The following is a 22,035-nucleotide window of genomic DNA, read 5'->3' on the forward strand; positions in this document are numbered from 1 at the left end:
ATAATGTTGAAAAAATCAAAATTTTAAATGCAACTAAAGGTTAGGCTTACGTACATTTTGTATTCTCTTAAACTCTTCAAACACACAAACAGTAACTATCAAGAAACCTCATCAGTAATTGGGATAATTACTATACTGTTCAACTTATACTTCTCTGAAGAACTAATAATTCCTTACGCAAAACATATACTAATGACTCTCTGCACAAGTTGTTGTTTAGTCAACTGTCTGAAGACAGGTCTGAACCTCACAAGTAATACCAAGAAGGCACCACTTACGAGGCAACTAGGCCAGGAGACAATGGGGTAGGGTGGCCAGTTCCTTTCCCCTTCATTACATACAACACTGACTAGCTACATATTACACTAGTCAGACTTCAGATCTGCACAAGTGAAGCTTTAAAAATTTAGTGTAATGTTAAGGTAATAATAAGTTGTCAGATTTATTTACATTTACTGATATAAAATAAATATCGTTAAAAATATTGAAATAATTATCATAGTAATGCTACATGGCTAGATTAACAATAAAACATTAAAATTATTATTATTGTTCATAATAGAAACATAGGCCTAATAACAACAAATTTCGTTCTTTCTTGAGTCGCCAATCCATTTTAAAGCTAATGAATGTTCCTCGAAATGTAGGACATTCAAGATTTTTCTGAAATTCCCCCCGGACACCAGCTGGAAGGTTAAAATATAAGATATGTCCCGGATGTCTGGTAACCCTATCTCTTCCCCTCTACCATGGGTTTACAACTACAATGTCAATCTCTGTTAATTAGTATATGAATATATTCAAGCATAAATTTATGGTATTTAATAAATTAATTATATATTTTCAGACATGGGTGTATGGTTTCTCAGTATGGATGACTTTCGTTGTGACATTAGCAATGTATCCAGCAGTTACTGTATTAGTAAATTCAACAGACAAGGGCAATAACAAACCCTGGAATGGTAAGAGTTTATATATATTTTTAGATACAAGCGCAGATGGATTCTTTTTCACTTTTACTTTCATTTGTTTAATCGAGGCACATGGTTGCAGTTTGAAAATAAATTTTACTCTACCAAGGCAGATCGTTTATTTTTTGTATATTGGTTAGTACAAACATTTAAAATTGAATATGACTAGGAACATTCTATATTTTGTTAGTCTGCATGCTATTTAAAAGACAGTTCATGAAGAGATAAGAAAGAATTCATATACTACTTCCTTTTATTACAGTTGCTTTAGGAACTATGTGAGTACGAAGCAACAAACAATTTTATTGCATAAAGAATACATTGCCATAAAGTTTCAAATGGTTTTACATAATAAGAATATAACTTCAAATGCATGCAATGTATAACTTGCATTCCATTGTGCCTGATAAGTTATTCTTCCTGTCATAAAGTAATCCTTTTATAGACTTGTTATTTGTGAGACATGAAATGCTTGATAAGAAGTCTTGTCTAATATCATCCATAAATGCTCTACTGTATACGGTATATAGAGCCCCACTAAGTACAGGATATTTCAAGATACTATATTTTGTAAATTATGGAAGGGGAAAATGAGGTTCAGAGACCTCAAGCTGGCAGTTACCCCATCAGAGGATAAAAGTGTCTTATATGGAAACATTATTACAGTAGAACCCCGATTTTCCATCACCCTATTAACTGATTAGTGCATTATCCGACTGCCTTTCTCTCTATTGCTCTTGTTTATTTTTGCTACAAAAAATATGAAGTAGCCTACTGTACATCATATTAGTACGATTTTTTTATGGGCTATTTTTTACAAACCTTTACCCTTGCACACTGGTCTACTCTTTGAGTGGTCGTACCATCTACGAGTAACTTCTATTTAAAAATGTCTTCCACAGGTGTCAAAAGTAGTAAACGTGTTGTGCTACGGAAAGGAGTGCAAATAATTGAAAAGAGAAACTATGGTTCATCTCGCATCAAAATACGAGATGAGAATTACATTTGTGCGCAATTTAATGAAAACCAATGTAAAGTGTATAAAGTATGTAAATCTACAACATGAGACCTCTACTATTCCTATCTGTTCACAGACAGCCATTATAAGGAGTTTCATTGGCCATTAAAAACCCTTAATTGAAAATCTGACTCAAATTAGTTAACTTCTGATCCACTACCTAGCTTGCTGAAACAAAAAACCACGGAGGAAGTTACGAAACTCTATTATGCACTTAATTTATGAAAACCTTTTATGATACGGATTATCCAATTTTTTCAATTAACCGTTCACTCTACCCCCTTCATTACCATGGATAATAGAGGCTCTACTGTATTAGAAAAACATTTCAACCCATCATAAATGCAAAGGCACAGTAGGATAAAAGCTTGAAAGATTGTGGGACACTATAGTGTGGCTTAATGCTGTAAAAGAATATGATGTTGGTGGTGATAAAAATACATAAATATCAGTAACTCAAAAAGTATAGCCTACATTAATTTTTAATTCATAAGGTTACTCAAGAATGCCACAGATTACACCATTTCAAATATATTTTACTTGTACTTAATCGTCTATCTGAGGCTGAAAATTACCTCACATTTGTTACAGTAAACTGGAATGGTCACAAATATCAAATAACATAATCTCTTAGAAGTCGTTGTGTATGCTTATGGCTTAGAAAATTAATAGGAGATGTGACGTGTTACAAAAAGAATTATTTGCGCTATCTTTTTCTGTAAGCTACAGTAACTGATATTCTTCTTGCTCTAAAGGTATGCGCTCAGTTACCAGAATGATTTTGTTCGGCGTGTTCGGATTTTTATTATAGCATCACTTCATCATCATCATCATCATCATCATCATCATCATCCCTGGTGCTACAACCCTGATCGAGTCTTGGCCTGGTTAAGAATGCCTTGCAATTGGTTCTTATCAATTGCCTTATTCTTCCAATTTCTGACACCCATGATTTTCAAATAGTATCATGTGTCTGCATTCCCGAATTGATCATCTGATAGTGCTGCTATTTACTTCTAGAACAAGTGCATTATTTCCTTGTAGTATTCTTCACTAAATTTTATAAATCAGTGCAGATACTCGCATATGCCGATGATATAGATATAGTGGCAAGATCTAGAAGGGCAATGGAAGATGCATTCTTGAATATAGAAAAGGCAGGAAGGAATATGGGATTGACCATTAATCACTCGAAAACTAAATACATGGCTTGTGGAAAGGCAAACCTCAAGAATATGCCATCCTCAATAACAATAGGCAGATATGACTTCGAGAGAGTGGATGAGTTTAAATACCTGGGATCAACAGTTACTCATTCTAATGATATTTCATATGAAATAAAGCAGAGGTTAATGGCTGCCAATAGAGCTTACTTCGCCTTAAGAAAATTACTTTGCTCAAGAATTTTATCTCGTACCACAAAGATAACTATCTATAAAACACTTATAAGACCTGTACTAGCATATGCTGCTGAGACGTGGTCCCTAACAAAAAAGGACGCTGGAAATTTGGATGCCTTTGAGAGGAAGATACTCCGTAAAATAATTGGCCCAGTATTCGAGAGAGGAAGATGGAGGAGGCGATATAATAATGAGTTGTATTCCATCTATAAAGATCCGCCTATTAGAAAAATAGTAAAAGCAGCAAGATTAAGGTGGGCTGGGCACATGGCACGGATGAATGACGTAGAAATTCCTAAAAGGATATTAAATGGAAATCCTGGGGGCCAAAGAAGCCGTGGACGACCAAGAATAAGATGGCTGGATGGAGTTGAGGAAGACATATGTAAGATGGGATATAGGAATTGGAAAGCAGTTTCGCAGGATCGAGACAACTGGTGGAAAATCGTGGAAGAGGCCAAGGTTCACAATGAGCTATAGCGCCAAGAAAGAAGAAGAAGAAGTATTCTTCACTAAACCTGGAAATGAAATTAATTTCTCTGAGTATTACCTGTGGACGAAGAAAAAACAAAATAAGCTTCGTGTCTTCCATTTTATTTATGCCTTCAATATTATCGCGATTGGAGGCTTTTGCAATCGATGTACAGTAAAACCTCTCCAGATGTCCACCCCTTTAAGTCAACCTTTTTTCTTAGGAACAAATATATAAATCTTCACACACAAGCAAAATAACTGCATACTAGCCATACCAACACATAAGACATCATTGTATTCATCATCATACACAATCTCGCTATTGCACTTATGGAATACCCTATCCATTGATATCAGACACTGTCGGAATTTAACAGTGTTCAAAAACAAACTCATTAAGCATTTTCTTACTGCGTAGAGTGCAATGCAGTAAACTGAGTAGTCTAACTTATTGCAAATGTTTCGAAATTGTTACTGTTTTGTTCTGCTTTATATTTGCACAGTCAGCTACTTATTTCTAGATATTTAATCATTTTTCTTAATCACTAATATATTAGGTAGACAGTATACTGTATTAGTACCTTTTGTGCTCATTGTGATCTTATATTTTTACTAGTATACATATATATTTTTTATTATTTCTCAATCTTTTTTCATTTGTGCTTTTTGTATTTATATCTGTAATTTTATTTCTATTTCTTATTTGCTTCTTCTCTCTGCATTTGTTTCTTGTATATGTCTATTGTATTCTGGTGGTGTGGTAGAGAAGGCCTGATGTCCTTAACTCCGCCAGATTAAATAATTAAATAAATACTAGTAGAGTCAGAAAGTACCGGAACTTTGGATGGTAATGCCATGCTCTACAGGCAACTTCTCTGCCTTGTCCATGTGTTATGTCACCTACTCTCCAGGCATATACACTCAGTGCGAACATGTGTAGATAACTTTGTTGCAGATGGCATATAATCATTTACACAACACTGCCTTCAAAATGCACTCCCTGGGCAGTGACACACTTTTGCCAGCTAACATCGTGCATTATACACGCTATGTTCGGTTCAAGTTTGTCGAGTATGGCGAAGTTCGAGATTTGCCGATGTTCGCTCTGCAGATGGAGGCCTATCGTATTTGTTCCACCTTGTTATAAAAATATTCGCTTTCACTCCCATCCCTTCATGTTTTAACTGCTTAAGGATTTTAACATAGATCTTGCAATTAGTTTTTCATGCGAAATAAGACGAAGTTTATGATGTCTTGGTTGCCACTCACATGTTCGAACATTGTAGGACACTAGTCCCTACCACTTCTCGAAACATTCCCGCAGCCCATTTTTGGTCACTTCTCGCAGAGCACTTGTTGCATGAATTTTCACCTCTTCGGCTGATGCAAACTGCTGTCCCTTGAGTAGGGATTTGATCTTTGGAAATAGGTAGAAATCTGCTGGAGCAAGATCTGGAGAATATAGTGGCTGTGGAAAGACAAGTATTTTGTGTTGTGCGAGGAATTCGCTCACCAAGAGCAACCGATGTGCTCAGGCATTGTCATGATGGAGAACCCAATTCTGTCCTTGTCACAAGTTGGGTCCTCTTCGTCGAACTGCATCACGAAGACGCCGAAGAATTGCAACATATGCTTCCTTACTGACAGTTTGACCCTCAGGAATAAACTCGAAATGTACGAGACTCTGGATATCGAAGAACACTTCAAGCATTACTTTCCCTTTTGTTCGGTTGGCACAGAATCTCTTTTGCTATGGTGAGCTGGGAGATTTCCCCGTTGAAGACTGCTGCTTTGGCTGCGGGTCATAAAAGAAACACCATGTCTTGTCACCTGTGATCACTCTGTGCAAGAGAGTTGGATCCAGGTCCACCCTGTCAATCAGGTCTCCACTAACCAGTTGCCGCTCTTTCCGCTGCTCATCTGTTTGGCTTCTTGGAACAATGTGCTCACACACGTTGCATTTTCAAATCATTGTGGAGAATGGACTGCACAGAACCATGCGAAATGCCTAACAAAGTACGGTAGCCATATCATCTATTGACTGTCTGCGGTCTCGTCTGATTTCTTGTGCAACTTGAGCTATCATTTCTTGCCGACCTGGGCCTTCCTGAATGTGGATCATCATCCATTGAAAGATGGCCACCTGTGAAGCGCTTGTGCCACTCATACACTCTGGTCCGAGACATTGCTTCTTCTTCATATGCTTTGCGCATGAGTACCAAAGCCTCAGTAAATGTTTTACCGAGTTTAACACAAAATTTAATGTTACCTCTCTCCTTCTTCAAGCTCATTTTACCACGTATATCTACACGTCTTCACTACACTGTATTATACAGTCTTCACTAAACAAAGCAGAAAACTGCACTTCATTTCGATTGGTTTCCGGCTACGTTAGTCTTTTCCATTCTCATGCGCAGCCACACTGAGTCTATATCCTGGAGAGCAGGTCACATACCACACATGGACAAGGCAGAGAAGATGCCTATAGAGCATGGCATTGCCACCCGAAGTTCCTATACTTTCTGACTACTAGTATATACCCATAAGACCAATGTATTTTTACCCCCTTTAAGGTGACCACCTCTTTCTCCGGCCAACAATCACGATTTTGGTTAGTAAAATAACAATTCCCCCCCTCTAATACGACAGCAATGGTCCACACCTGTGGAGTAACAGTTAGTGCATTGACCACGAAACCAGGTGGCCCGGGTTCAAATCCCAGTCAGGTTAAGTTAGGTTTTTCCGGGGTTTTCCCTCAACTCAATATGAGCAAATGCTGACTAACTATCGATGCTGGACCCCGAACTCATTTCACGGCATTATCACTTTCATTTCATTCAGACACTAAATAACCTGAGATGTTGATACAGCATTGTAAAATAACCCACTTAAAAAAGAACGACTGCAATGCATGCAAAATGCTCAGCACTGTAATATTACCAGCTTAAAATTAAATTTCCATAGCTGTAATTGTAAAGATCATTGCCAGCCATGGTCATATACTACCTAACGATACAGTATTTCGGCAATGGTAAGCTACCTCCACAGCTGTGTGTGGTAATTATTTCCTATGCACTGACCAGTGCTATTGTAAGGAGATCTTGACGCAGGTACAGAAGGAACAGTTAGACCTACATAACTGCAAGGCAGCACACCACTTCAATTGTGATTTTTCCCGAGAAGTAACTTATATCTAGTTGAGTCATTATGGCGAATTCACATAAAAGAAAATTGTGTGTTTTTTGTTGCAAGAGCGTATTTTTATTATAACAGAAAGTGGTAAAGAAAAGTCCCAGTGGCAATTAACGAATCAATTCCACTGTGGCAAAAGGCAAATTCAGAGCATTCTTGCTAATTGCGATCGATACATGAAGGAATGAGAGAAAATGCGAATAAAAAGATAAAAAACAGTGGCAGCCATTCCAAAATGTTAGTAACGTTTCTGAATGATTCAAACGAGCACATGCTAAACGGCTAACAATAAGAAGAACAAGTCTCCAAGAAAGAGTGCAAAAATTTATTTCTGATCTCGGCATCGATAATTTCAATGCCAGTAATAGATGGCTGAACAGATTTCATGTGTGACACAACATTATTTTTCGGGTGATTTGCGGAGTAAGTACTGAAGTGAAAGAAGACACTGTTGTTAAGTGGAAAATAACAGTTTCGCAGATTACTAGTGGCTATTGTGATTGTGACATTTTCAATATGGATGAAGCAGGACTCTTTTTCAAAACTGTTTCCAATAAAACACTCATAGTAAAGGGTGAACAGTGCAAGGGTGGGAAAATGGCTAAACAAAGATGATTGACAATCGATCTTTGTGCAAATCTATGTGGAGAAAAGGAAGAACCAATTATTTATTATTTACAGAGGAAATTTCCCCTTACCTCAAAAACTTTAACTACAGTATTTTAATAGGATTTAATAAAACACAATTATTGTTCATTTTTGTATAGGCTACAGTATAATGTTTCTTTATTGAATTGATACAGCCACAGCCCACATTTTTGAGACAGTCATATTTATTTAATTTTTATTTTGAACTCCCTTTAAGAAGATCACCCCTCCAGATGACCGTTTTTATGAAAAAATTTCAGTGGTCAGCTTTAAAGGGGTTTTACTGTATTATCGATCTTCTTAATGTATCCAGCTGTTTGCTGACAACATAAAGTCCACTATAGTCTATTCAGTTGTTGTTTTTCACGAGAAGTGAGGAGTATTTTGATCGGTGTCCATTATAGATGCCTGTTGCTAGTAGCCAGAGTTGGGGTGTAGTCAATATAATACTGTAGGGCTGTGTCTTCTGCAACTGGTACTGATGATTTTAATTTACCTCTTTTGTGGTTTATGGATGGACAATATAGAAGAATGTGTTCCAGATCTTCATCATGATTATTACACCACAGACAAGTAGGATTATCGGAAATGTGAAATCGGTGTAGGTACAATTGAGTGACAATGTGACCTGTTCTGGCTCTTGTTAAAAATGTTTGAACATGTCTGGGCAAGTTTTTTTTACATTTCCAGATCATTTGGTTTCTTTTGTACAGACTGTAAAATTTTTCCTTTGTTAGAAGAGAGCCAATTGTTGATCCATAGGTTTGTAAAATGAGACTTCACTGAAGCAAAAGCACTGGATAGAGATATCACTGGAAGAGGTCTTGGTTGCAAATATGTTGCCTGTTTTGCAATATTATCGACTTTCTCGTTTCCAGGTATACCACAGTGGCTAGGTATCCATTGAAATGTTATTTCCTTTTGGAGTTCTTTTAGTTTACTTAGTTGTTTCTGAATTGGAATAATTCTATGTGCATACAGGTTTGGTACATATTTAATTATATTAAATATAGCCCCCTTGGAGTTGGTAAGTATGCAAATAGATTTTTCAGAAATTTGAGTAACACACTGAAGAGCAGCATCAATAGCTAGCAATTCAGTGTCAAGACTGGAGGAGGATGAACATGGTATGAAATTTTACTGTACTATAATATGACTCTTTATTTGATCTTGGCCCATATGAAAATCTAGGCCTATCTAGATTTTTTCTGGACAGAATCGTGTCATGCAGACAGAGGCATTATGGCCAAGTGGGTGATGATCAATTTAAATAGTGCAAAGAATAAAAATTCGAATGCTCCTAACAAAAATCCATTCTGGTAAGTGAGTGCCTACCTTAAACCTATAATAGAAAACAAGGCAGTGCTCGGTCTCTATACAGAAGTGTTGTTTGTCTTTTCTGTGAGGCTTCTTGCTTAATGGACAAGCATAAGCCTACTTCCAGGATCTTCAATGTGTCCTGACTTGACTTTTTGTAGTCACTTTTCCTTTACAATTTTCTTTTTTGAGTGATTACATAATTATATACGGTATGTGACTTAAAAGAATGTACAATAACTTTTAGTATATAGCATCTTTAAATCTCTAGTGATTAATGGGATATTCTGAATACTGTTATAGAATAGGTTACTGATGATTTGTTAATCTTTATGGTATTGCTTTTCAGATGTGTATTTTGTTCCTGTTGTCGGATATTTAATATTTAGTACTTGTGACTACGTAGGAAGGATTCTTGCAGGGCTGCTTCAAAGGGTGAGTTCACTAAATACAGTAAAACTTCATTTATATGTTTTATGGGAGTCTGAAGAAAAAAACGCATAAAGCAAGAAAAACGTATAAGGGTGAATATTCTGAAATGGGCAAATATGAATAACAAAACTGGAAAAAATATATTAAATTGTGTACTTTTTTTTCACATTGGTTATATTTGCTCCTATTATTGAAGATTCTGGTATCACTTAAGCTTAAAAAAAATTTTTATGTGAGATTTTCTAATTAAAAAAAAAAAGCCAAGGGATTGGTGTTATCTTTCCCTTACAGCCCATTGTTTAAGGTACCGTATCTTCTAAACTTCTGTAATTCAGATTTCATTTGTCTTCGAACATTTCTTTTTTCACGATCAGTCATATCTACTATTTTCTTTCTTTTTTTTATATTCTTTGCCATAGTCCCTTTTTTTCTGCAACTCCTCTTCAGTCATATTTGCCCTCTGCCTACGTATCTTCTCCCTTTCATATTTCCTGCTTTCATCATCAGACTTTTTTTTTTCTTTCCTATAAATAATCACATGAAATAATATTCGAAGTTACTTTATACACCGGTATTTAATAATTGTATGTTAAATGAAACCTCGTCCCACAATAAAGGGACCGATGTTACAGGGACGTTGTTACAAATTAGTATAATTTCTGGGACGTTGTTACAAATTAGTATAATTTCCGCAATAGTTCTGACAAAATAAATCGTTAAAAATATCATGGAGGTTAGATTTTTTAGTCGACGAACATTGTAATGTTTTGCATATACTACGAAAGTTTAGTATATACAAACTATATTTAATACCACCTGGGACCAGTGTTACCAATAGAAAACATAACATTCAGTCATCAGTGATGATTTTTGTATTTTTCAATAAAATAAATTACGATAATGGACGAAAAGTTTTTCAACTGGCGCCATGTTGACCTCTCATCACTACCAACCGTTAAAATTTACCACATGAAGCAAAATTGTCTTTTGTGTAGCTCTTTTATTTCGAGGGACCGGCGTTACGAAATTTTTGGGGACAAACTTTACGTTAAAGTTGTGTCCTTTTAGGATTAAACAAACAACAATTCCTGTCTTTCAAAAGTATTTTAACTATTTATTTTTATAATCTTGGCAGAGGAAATAAAATCAAATCGAAACATTCCGAGAAAAAACTTGGTAAAACAGAGTAAAATGTAGTTGGGGACATAGGGACCATAGTTACATTTTGACGTTTGGACATTATTTTTTAATTATAAATTTTAAAATGAATCCTTTTATACTTTGTTTCCAACTAAAACATGTGAGAGTTAGTTAATTAAACGCAAAAGTAATCAGTTAACATTTTCAAGAAGCTTCTTAAATCAACCGGGACATACATTTACCCATTTCAGAATATTCACCCATAACTGAAATTGCATTTAATAACATCAGAAATAGCATTTGAAGACTATGCGGGAAGTTAGTAAAAATTTTTACAAGAGAAATTTAGAACTTCGTAGTTAAGCTACCTTTTAGTGTTCTATAATATAGTACTTAAATTTATAACACGTATTCTTCAAGAATGTAAGAACATTTGTAGGAAATCTTAGCTGCTTAGAACCAAAGCTGATTGATATATTACATTTCAAACTCCAATCCAGAAAATTTTACGAAATTGAATTAAGAAGAAAATAAACACAACACACTGTATGTAGAAAAATAGGCTTTTACAGTTATTGTTGGTAAGCAAAAGTCATTAATTACACTTATTAGTTACAGTTACAGTTTAAAAAAAAGTAAGAATAGTTCAATTTGGATAGTGCAATCAGTGCAATGCTTGGGCTTACATCTTGGATGCCAGCTTAACAATATCAACTTTGATGTTAGTTACACACTTTCTTAAAAGCTGATTAAATGCTCGTCTGTAAGTCTCGATCGCATCACAGACTTAATGCTTTTCATGTGGGAAAACGTTTTCTTGCATGTGTAAGTGCTGCCGAAGACAGTCAACATGCCAGCCGCAAACTTTTTTAGTTCGGGAAAGAACTGTAAAAGACTGGTGTAAAATACAACAGTATCATTATTCTGGAATGAGTCTTTCAATGCATCATTTGCTTGTAATTCAATTACCTCATTTGTAAATTTTCTGTAACTTTTAGAACATCCACTTCAAAAAGATTTTGAAACAATCGGATCTCATTGCACAATCATGAAATTCGACAAATCGCACATTAAACTCACTTAGAATCAGTTCTATTGCACGAACACATTTGTCAACAGGAAAATCATGGTCTTCATCTTTAAATTCGATAGAAATACTCTTAAAAGACGGAAAATTAGCAAAAATTTCTTCTAGACTTGGTCTTTAAAAATTTTCAATTTGTTTCAAATGCTTTTACATCTAGGTATATATCACTTATAAATTTACTATTTCTCTGTAGTTTTAAATTTAAGTCGTTCAAGTGGCGAGTCATGTTTACTAAAAATGCCAAGTCACATATCTACCCTAAATCTGAAAGTTCTTCCAAGGGCATATCTTTTTTCAATAAAAAAGGATTCTATTTCCTAATGCAAGTTGAAAAATCTTTCGGAACCTTTTCGTGGCTAAGCCAGCATCTACATATTCACTATCTAGCTCTGCCAAAAACTCCTGAAATTGCTGATGATAAAGTCCATGACTTCTTATAAAGTTCACAGATTTCACAACCAAACTCATCACATAATCCCACTTCAAAATTTTACTGCAAAGTGATTGTTGGAGGATAATACAGTGAATAGACAGTGGAGGATCAGAACAACACTCAAAACTTCTTGTGTGATTTTAGCAATGAGCCCATGTTTCCTATCATATTTCAAGTTCCATCAGAGGTTACATTTTTTTAATTTGTCCTAGTCCAGTTTCATTTCTTTGACAGTATCGCACACTTTTTCAAACAAATCTTCTGACTTAATTGTACCTTTCAAACTCTTGAAGAGCTGCCAACTCATGGGTTATTACAAAGTTATGATCAATACCTCTTATGAAGATGAGAAACATGCAGTGTCATAAACATCGTCACTTTCATCCATAGCTAGAGAAAAAAAGTAAACTTATTAGCACTTTTTGTTAGCATAGATTTAAATTTCTCACTTATGTCCTCTCTTCTTCGCATTACTGTTCTGGCAGACTTGCTAACTTTCTTGGACATGCTTGTTAACTGGCTTGCACAGCAGCACATTTTCATTTTCTTTCCTTTTAATAATAATTTGTTGTGACATCAAATTCGTTTTTGATGTTAAGATTTTGGTCTGACGAGGTCCACCTAAAGAGACGAATACTTTTTCATATGCAGACTTTCGTAATGTTTCCTCAAATTGTATTCTTTAACAACAGATACACTTTTTCCAAAAATTAAACACATCACCTTATCCCTATTTTTCATAAAATAGTATTTTGATATCCATTGTTCATTAAAGGCCCTGCACTTGTCTTTATTTTCCTCTTCTTAGAAGGTTTTGACAGAGACATTATTATTAAGGAAATCTAAAGGCCACGTTGAAACCAGCGTGAAAAAATCACCAACTTTTCACAACCTGAAACGAATAATTAACTTTCAAATGCAACAATTTGTACTGTTATAGTCATTGCACATTGCAACATTTCCGATAATAATTTTTAAATAATTAAAGTTCACTTAATGTTTGCGATAACCATAGTGCACCTTATCAAAAGACACAGCAATATACGAGCCACTCAAAGAACAACAGACATGTTGCTGCACGTCTGATCCTGTCCAAGGTTATGAAATGCGAAAGACAATGCCATGCCATTCAGTGGCAAAGGAAATGAAGCAGCGAAGGGGCTGGAGAATACTGCTCAGTAGCAGAGGTTGTTGCATGCATACAATAAACACTGAAACACGTTAACCATATTAGATTTACCAGTTTCTGTATCCGACCTTTTTTTAAATGTGTTTTGTTGTGCTAGTTTTATTCAGTATATCATGACTAAAACAGTTCAGGCTTAGCGGGAGGCATGAGATGGCTTTGTGGGCCGTAGGTTTTCGACCCCTGATTTACTTCATGATGTGTTACAAAACATGTCACTGTTTCTAAAGCAGTAAGGGTCAAGGACACAAGATTGTTGGAAGCAAGCATGGGCAACTTAGAATTATCACGAATTTCAAAGTTGTTGTTGTTTTCTAATGCCAGGCGTTTGAAAATAAAGCCATTTGACCTCTTGCACTCCAATATTTTTCAAAGATATTATCATGGCCAGCCACTGAAGCACAGATTTTGAGGTGTTCCGAATCCATTTCTTGGTTTGAGTTGCACAGTGGGCAGTTAGGGGACTGATATATTCCAATTCTATGCAGGTGTTTGGCCAAACAATCATGGCCTGTTGCCAATCTAAATGCAGCTACAGACGATTTTCGTGGTAAATCGGGAATTAACTGTGGATTTTGATGCAGAGAGTTCTATTTTTTCCCTTGGGATTGTGTTATCTAATTTTGTTTGTTGAAGTCTAAGTATGTAGATTTAATAAATCTTTTCACAGAGTAATACGTAGATTTAGTAACAGGTCTGTAAATAGCAGTGCTGCCCTTCTTTGCTAAAGCATCCGCATTCTCGTTTCCCAGGATTCCACAATGGGATGATATCCATTGGAATACAATTCTTTTATTGAGTGATATTAATTGAGAGAGCATTTTAGTTATTCCTGCTGTTTGAGATGAAAGTGTGTGTTTAGAGACTATTGATAGAATAGCTGCTTTGGAGTCTGACAATATAACTGCATTTTTAAATTTATTGATGTGGCATAGAAGATTCCTGAGACTTTCACTTATTGCAATGATTTCTCCATCAAAACTTGTTGTTCCATACCCAAGAGATCTATAAAGTGAGAAGAGACAGCACGTAACACCTGCACCGGCACCTTGTTCTCTGGAGATCAAGGATCCGTCAGTGTATAAATGAAGCCAGTTTTGTGGAGGGTACCTAATATTAATTGTCTCTAAAGACAATTGTTTTAGTATTTCAGTGTTTACTTCTGATTTGAGTATTTCTTCTGTTAAATTTAGATTATATTCTATATTTAATAGAGTTAAAGGGTTTGGTGTAATTTGTAGGTTTTCTTTTAAATTCGGGATATTGATTTTCTGTTTTAATTCTTGGACAATGGATATGAAACTTTTTTGAGTTTTCAATCTACAGAGAGGACTGTACGAATGCCAGTTGTTTCCTGGTAATCTGATAAGTTTTTCATATTGAATCAGTGCTTTTTCTTCTATTGTCATTTTGATGCTGTTAATATTAGTGAGGAATCTCATAGAATCTATTGGAGTTGTTTTGATTCCACCAGTAATGAGTCTGAGAGCTTTGTTTTGAACATATTCTATTTCGTTTATGAAAGGTGAAGTAATTAAAATTTCTCCGCAGTATGTCAACACTGGCTGTATAAACATTTTGTATGTAGTGTTCAAAGTATTCCTAAAGCACCCCCATTTCTTTCCTGCTAGTCTTTTTAGAAGGGAGAATCTTTTACGAGCTTTTTCAGAAATGTATTTCAAATGGTTGCTCCATGTTAACTTACTATCGAAAATAACTCCAAGATATTTGGATTCATAAGTCCTAGGAAGGTGTAGGCCATTGTATTGGATATTGAATTCTCTTTCTTTTTTACCAAGTGAAAATATTTGGTAGTTACTTTTTTTTTAAATTGAGTGTCATCAAATTTGATGTATTCCATTCATGTAGTTGATTTAGAGCTTTAAGAGCAGAATTTTGAATGGAGTCCATGATCTCCAACAGATTAACTTGGTATTTAGAATTCCAAAATCTTTTATCACCAAGACAAGCCGGCTTTCGACAACTACACTCTACCAATGAACAAGTCATACGCCTTGACCAAGAAATAAAAGATAGTTTTAACAAGAAAGAAGATACCTTGGCAATATTTATTGACTTTCAGTTAGCATATGACTCTGTTTGGAGAAATAAATTATTACTAAAACTCCAGAAATTAGGTATCTCCAGCAATGTGTTCAGATGGATATCAGAATTCCTTAGTCAAAGATTCATTGCCACTAAATTCAATAACTCACTTTCTAGTTACAGACAAACATATCGAGGACTACCTCAGGGCGCTGTCCTCAGCACAACTTTATTCAATATTTATATAAATGACTTACCCTCCCTATTAGAGGAACCAAACATGGAAACAGCACTCTTTGCAGATGATATAGTTTTGTGGACTTCCGGATCTTACAGACATAGAGACGAATTTCAAAGTGGGCTGCATCATCTTAACACTGGATATGTACTGTATTTTCACATTTTTACATTTTCACAGTAAACCTAATGTCGAGCACAATTGGTTTAGAAAGTATAAATGACATTTTGTATATCTGAAAGAAATTAACATGGAAAGTATAGGAATTTTGCTGGGACCTCAGAAAAAACGAATAAGTGTGGAATGTATAAAAGAAGTTTTACTGTATTTTAATTGACTCATTTACGATATATCTTCATTTTTTAATATATTACTGTAATTCCAAATGTGCGTCTTAAAATCACATTTCCATTTCTGTAATCTACTTTCTCTTTTTATACCTTCATCGAAGCAGGAGTTTTATGTAGGTCTAGAATTTGCTATTTTATTACGAAATTTTAATGTGGATTTTCTCCTTCAGTAAGTAATACAATATTCTTGAAATTCTGATACACACATTGTGGAGGAAATAGCCATTAGTGCCCTCAAAGGATCGGTTCAGATATTGAGAAATCACTTGTATGGAAGTGATAATGAAAATTTCAAGTTATCTTAACCAATGGCTATTGATTGGTTTAGATATCAATGCCAATAAATCCGTACTATTATTTTTCTCGTGGTATATGTCATTCAAATCATTCTAACATATCTGATGATACTGCTATCCCTTTCTTAACTGTAAATGAGTACAAACGCTACTTAGGTGTAAATTTTTCTGACTTTTGTATATTCGATTCCCTAACTATTTCAAATGTAAATCATTTTACCTCTTAGGTGTGTTTCCAAATTATATGTAATACGCTTTGTCAAATCTAGCAACCTTTTCATAAGGGAAGCTTAATTTATTATTATATTTGTAATTTAATTCTTTAGATTTATTATTTATAGCAATTTAATCATTACATGAAAGAAAACAGCTTATAAATGCATAGTGGTTATAATTAATTTACATCATAGTGACAGTATTCCATAACTTTTCTTTGAGCATTCTGAAGTTACCATATTGCATTATGGTATTTAATACATGATGTCCTCTTATAGGTAATAGAGTTGCCTGATATAATAGCTTGATTGTCTGTATCTGTGAATACTTTAATAAAACTTGCTTTGCCCAATGTTAATACCTACTTCACGAATATTTGATTTCTAATGTGGTGTATAATCGTCAATAAAATTGCTACTGCTGTTTTATTATTATTATTATTATTATTATTATTATTATTATTATTATTACTATTATTATTATTATTATTATCATTATTATTATTATTATTATTATTATTATTATTATTATTATTATTATTATTATTATTATTATGAATCTGGTTTTACAATGTTAATAACATGTTCCTGCATTCAGTTAAAGTTTTGTCGCTTTTCTCCAAAGTTCCCTGCTGTTCCAGTCCCTATCCTTCAGTTCTTTCTCCCACATGCTGCTGAAAATTCATCCTTCCATGTAATCTTCAGTCATTCTCTACTTTTCCTACTAGGTGGAACCCATTCCAAGTATTCTCTTTGGCAATCTATCGTTTTTCGTGCTTTTCGTGTCATATAATTTTAGTTGCTTATTAAAATTACATATCAATCATAATTTTGAAGTGGAATTAGAAATTAAATTAATGAAAATCATAAAATCATACCTTCGACTAATTCTTACATTGATATAGGCTAATTCTTAATAGCATGTCTGAGCTCCTTTTATTGTTAAAGTTTTTATTAATGAATCTAATTATTTGAACTTTGCCTTTAATTTACTGACTTTTCTTGTAGCCCAGGAGCAAAGGTTGGGTGGTGGCTCTTCTGAGTGTGCTACGAGTTGCATTTATTCCTCTTCTACTGTTGTGCAATGCACAACCGCGTAACCACTTGCCAGTGATCATTAATTCTGATCTCTACTACATTCTCATCATTATATTGTTTGCATTGTCCAATGGTTACTTGGCAAACATAACACTCATATGTGTACCGAAGTAAGTATTAATAATAATTAATATTTTAGGTTTTTTGTGTTGCTTTCCATTATAAAAATTTAGCTAGATTTATATGTGCCTAGTATATTTTGCCCGCTTTGTGTTGTTTTCTAGTTGGCAAACCCGAACATATTTTTTGTATATTATTGTAATGCCAATCGGTTAATAGAATGATAGTCTGGGAAATGGAAGAACCCCAGATAACCTTCCAACATTTTGTCCATTGGAGATATGTTACACTTTACAGATTCTGATCTTTGATTTGAAATGCTGATGAACTATCCATTTGAATAATGAATGAATCTTCCAATAAAATGTACTTTAATGAATTTGTTTCATTTAATAGCTTTTCAGTCTAGTCATTCTTTGGAATTGTATAGGACTAAGCTGGTGTGTGAGTTTTCCACCTCTTTGCGTTTAAGCTACTAGGATGTTTTATTTATGCCACTAACATTAGACAAGTTGCTTCCACAATGAGTGATTACTGTGTACTCATCTCTATTTCCTGTCAGAATTTTCTTTCATGCTTCAGGAACCCTACTTCCAATACACAAGACAGACAATTTTGGAGTAGTGGAAGTGTTACTACTGAGTTCATAGAACTTACACTTTGCATAAAATTACTAAAATTGGTATCATTAATGTAAGGAGATGGAATTCTTTCCATTAAAGTTTTTTTTTTTCTTCAAAAGTTATTTCATACAGTAACCAGAAGCTTTTTTATTTCAATTGTATACTGTTGCTATATTTTTATACAGGAAAACCTCCAGGAGAGAACGGTAATTATTTGCTAGAACTAATTTGTATATATTTCAGTAGTATAATGACTGAAGGAGTAAGATGTGTTTGACAGTGTACAGTCAGTATAGTCGATGTTATGGAAAATTAAATTGATTCCGTGGTATTCAATGGGAAACATGTTTCGTATTATTTTCATAATACACACACAAATGAAACGCAAGTTCATGGCAAAGCTTCGTAATTTAGTGCATATAGAAATGTAGCACACATTGGGAGTTATCTGCATATTGCTATAAGAAAGAAAAACTTATGAAAATGCATGTTTGTAGTGTTAGTAATCATCAGTTTGCATTGTGGTTAATTTTATAAAAGCAGTTAGGTACTTCAGGGAAGCTAGAAAGATGTAGTTTAAATACACCAATACATACGTGTTGCAGTCTTGAAGAATTTGCTGACAGTGTCAGGTTTCCTTTTTCAATACATCCTAAACAGCACCTAGCAAGGTACAACGAGAATCCAGTTTGATGGCTGTATATAGGAATACTCATTTTCACATGTTGCCGGGTGCTTCCAGTGGTACTAGTGCAAGCACTTCTTTCGAAGTTAACAATGGTGAACTGTTAGATTGCTATAAGGGTTAAGGATTTATGTTATCTGTGTTTGAGTATATGCTCGAATGGCATAGCGCTTAAATGAAGGGAAACAAAAATACATGTGAACAAAAACATGAATGCTAAAAAATTACGGTACATAAACAATTTATCTAGAACGAAACACAAAAACAAAATTGAAAACATGAATTAAAGAAAGAGACGAAAGGAACAAATCCTTTTGGTGCTTCATATATTATGGTAGTTTACAGATTCATAATCTTGTGGCATGTGAGGTGGCAGCAAAAGGTTAAGATGAGTATACATGTAAGAAAGGCATCTGCACAGTATTGTACCTTTCTGGAGGCTTGTAAAATTTATCTGTGCCAATAGGTAATTTATTTATCTTTATTTGCAGGGTCGTTGATTCCTCAGAGCAAGAGACAGCATCATCAATGATGGCAGCATTCTTGGGAATTGGGCTGGCTTGTGGATCAGCTTTAAGTCTTGTAATGGTCAATGTACTATAAAGCTCTGCTTTAGGTATGAGTGCATTGGGCATCAACTCCTCAGGAAAGGTTTTATCATTCCATAAATTGCAATTTGAATTTATCTAGCTGATTTGGGCTCTTCTTCCATGTGGTATTGTAGCACCATTTTCTGCACTTCCGTAATTTTTATACATATGTTAGTGCTATTGATATTTTAAGTGCAGAAAAGTAGAGAGCCTAATATGAAGTAGATAATCTTATATTAAGATTCTTTTAGATATAAAGCCAGTCATGTTTTAGATCTCTCAGTGTATGAATGACACAAAAAAATCATAGCTGTCAATTTTCCTGCATATTATATCAGGAAGTGTTCATATAATACAGCGAGTCCCAGTAAACGTTTCTGGTGTTTCTCTTGGCCGATCAGCAGCAGGTCCCCCTATCCCCACTATCGACACTGCTTGCATCCACGAACTCATTACGCTTTGTCAGATTAAAGCTTACATACTATGTTGTATTAATAAATTTAATAAGTTTTAAAATTTGGACATCCCTGTTTTATGGCTAACCAACTAAAGATGCAGATTTGACTATTCTCATGACTGGTGAATTTTTAGCTATTTTCATTACTCCTGGCTGGTATTTATGTTATCTTCCACGCATCAGTTCTTACTGTGTACATGTCAAGATAGAAGGAATGAGAGGAAAGAGATCACCACGTGGAAGGTGCATGGTAGGTGAATCCCCATCCCCTGAAATTAGCTGTGTCAGTCTGTTTGCAGTAAAGGCACGCAGTGAGTAAGTTACAAATAAGTGCAGTTTATTACTTTGTGTTGCGTTTTGCAGTGGTTACATATTCAGTGCATCAACATATGTACATTTTGAAAATGTACATAACATCACTAAATACTAAATTTAGTGAAAAGGTTTAATGAAACAAGTTCTGTGAATGATGTGATGTGAATTAAATATCACTCAAGATGGCAACACTTCCAGCAGCTACTTTATCGTGGAGAGTAGCGAATGTTATTAATATAACATAGTATGTATGTTTTAATCTGGCAAAGTGGTGTGAGTTTGTGGGTGCAAACAGTAATGCTAGCAGGGAGATCTGTTGCTGGTCAGCTGACAAGATCACTAACAGAAACATCAGGACCATTTGTTGAGATACACTGTATTTTGCACTACATATTATTGACGTGAATAGAACTGAGGGAAATAAAACTTCCATATGAATTTTTGTACTCAGTATTATAAATTTGAACATTATTTATTGGTGTATATAATCTAAAGCTCCAGTTAACTACGCTTACAATGAAAGTTGTGCGTGTTACTGCAGACTAGCAAGCATTAGATGCAGCAAGCTAGACAATAGACTTATGAATATTATTCTTAATTTTTTAATCTCAAAAAAATCTTAGTAAATCAGTAACTACTCTAAAACAATAGTATCAAAGGGCTAGAAGTTATGTTAACATCTGGCTACTCAAATAATGGTTCACTGTCTATTGCTGGTATAATACAAGTAATATTCTATGCTCTTTGCATGGTTAGCCATTTTCTGAAAGGATTGATAGCCTTGTAGCACAAAAGTGTCTTGAAGTTGAAACTTTAGTTCATATGAAAGGTATATTTTTGTTTTAAGAAGAACACAATGTGAATATGCGCCATGAAGAATGTGTGATAGAGTTGCATTGTTGTTAATATTTAAATAAGAAAGTGCAGTATTTTGTGCCAAAGAATATATTCTACATTAGGGTACCTAGTGAATTAATTTGTGTGCAGCTAGTGAAATTAAAATTTAAGATTCCAATGAGCTAACTTGTTTCTTAGAATTTCAAATTACAAATTCAGAAAACAGGAGTTAACAGTCTCTCAAAAACAAGTATGAAAATAAAAGATACATAAGTAAAGAGGCCCGAAGTTTCTTGAAAGAATGAAAATACAGGGGACAGTATTTTAAGTTAAGCCACCATTTTAAATAACAGCTTCTGAAATTCAAAACTTGTGCTACACCATTTTTGCTAAGTTAAATTAATGCTTTTATAGTGTATTGTTACACTGTCACCTTATAAGAATTTTAAAGAAGTTACGAGTCATTTTATTTATAATAGATAGAAGTGAATTATACCGGTAACTGTATTTTGCAGATGTTTTAATATGTGAAGAACTTTAAAGTTCAAGATTCTTCATCAATTATTATCTTCAGTACCTAATGCGTTATCATGAGATCTCTTGCTTGCGGTGGATTTTGTGAATCAAGACTTACAAGGAATTCAGACTCATAGTTTTTCTTTGAGTTGAATTTTCTTACATTTATTAGTGTAGAAAGTGAGGTTAAGATCTCATATTGGCCTCAATATTAATGTTCTGTTAATAGGACATATAGCTAGTCATGTATTGGCATCAATTAATACTTTTATTTAGTTCTTTCTCGAGTTAAATGGAGTTTGCATAATCATAATTATTGTAAGATTTATTTTTCAGGGTGAATTAATTTATATCTTTAAAAAATTCTCAATAAATGAAGTTGAATAGTAGCCTTTTTTTATCTACTTCTCT

At 34.3% G+C, this 22,035-nt stretch overlaps 1 protein-coding gene across 1 annotated transcript in view; it reads left to right on the top strand.

Moving 5' to 3' along the window:
• The window catches only part of Ent1 (Equilibrative nucleoside transporter 1), an 81,806-nt gene extending 61,223 nt beyond the window's left edge, over positions 1-20,583 (top strand). Inside the window, exons 9-12 of the mRNA XM_069848163.1 lie at positions 848-962; positions 9,370-9,455; positions 17,452-17,651; positions 19,401-20,583. Of these exons, the coding sequence (XP_069704264.1) occupies positions 848-962; positions 9,370-9,455; positions 17,452-17,651; positions 19,401-19,512 (513 nt within the window). The 3' untranslated portion in view covers positions 19,513-20,583. The remainder of the gene's footprint in view (positions 1-847; positions 963-9,369; positions 9,456-17,451; positions 17,652-19,400) is intronic.
• Positions 20,584-22,035: the final 1,452 nt, after the last annotated feature.

The sequence above is a fragment of the Periplaneta americana genome, chromosome 15, assembly GCF_040183065.1.
Source record: "Periplaneta americana isolate PAMFEO1 chromosome 15, P.americana_PAMFEO1_priV1, whole genome shotgun sequence".
Lineage (NCBI taxonomy): Eukaryota > Metazoa > Arthropoda > Insecta > Blattodea > Blattidae > Periplaneta > Periplaneta americana.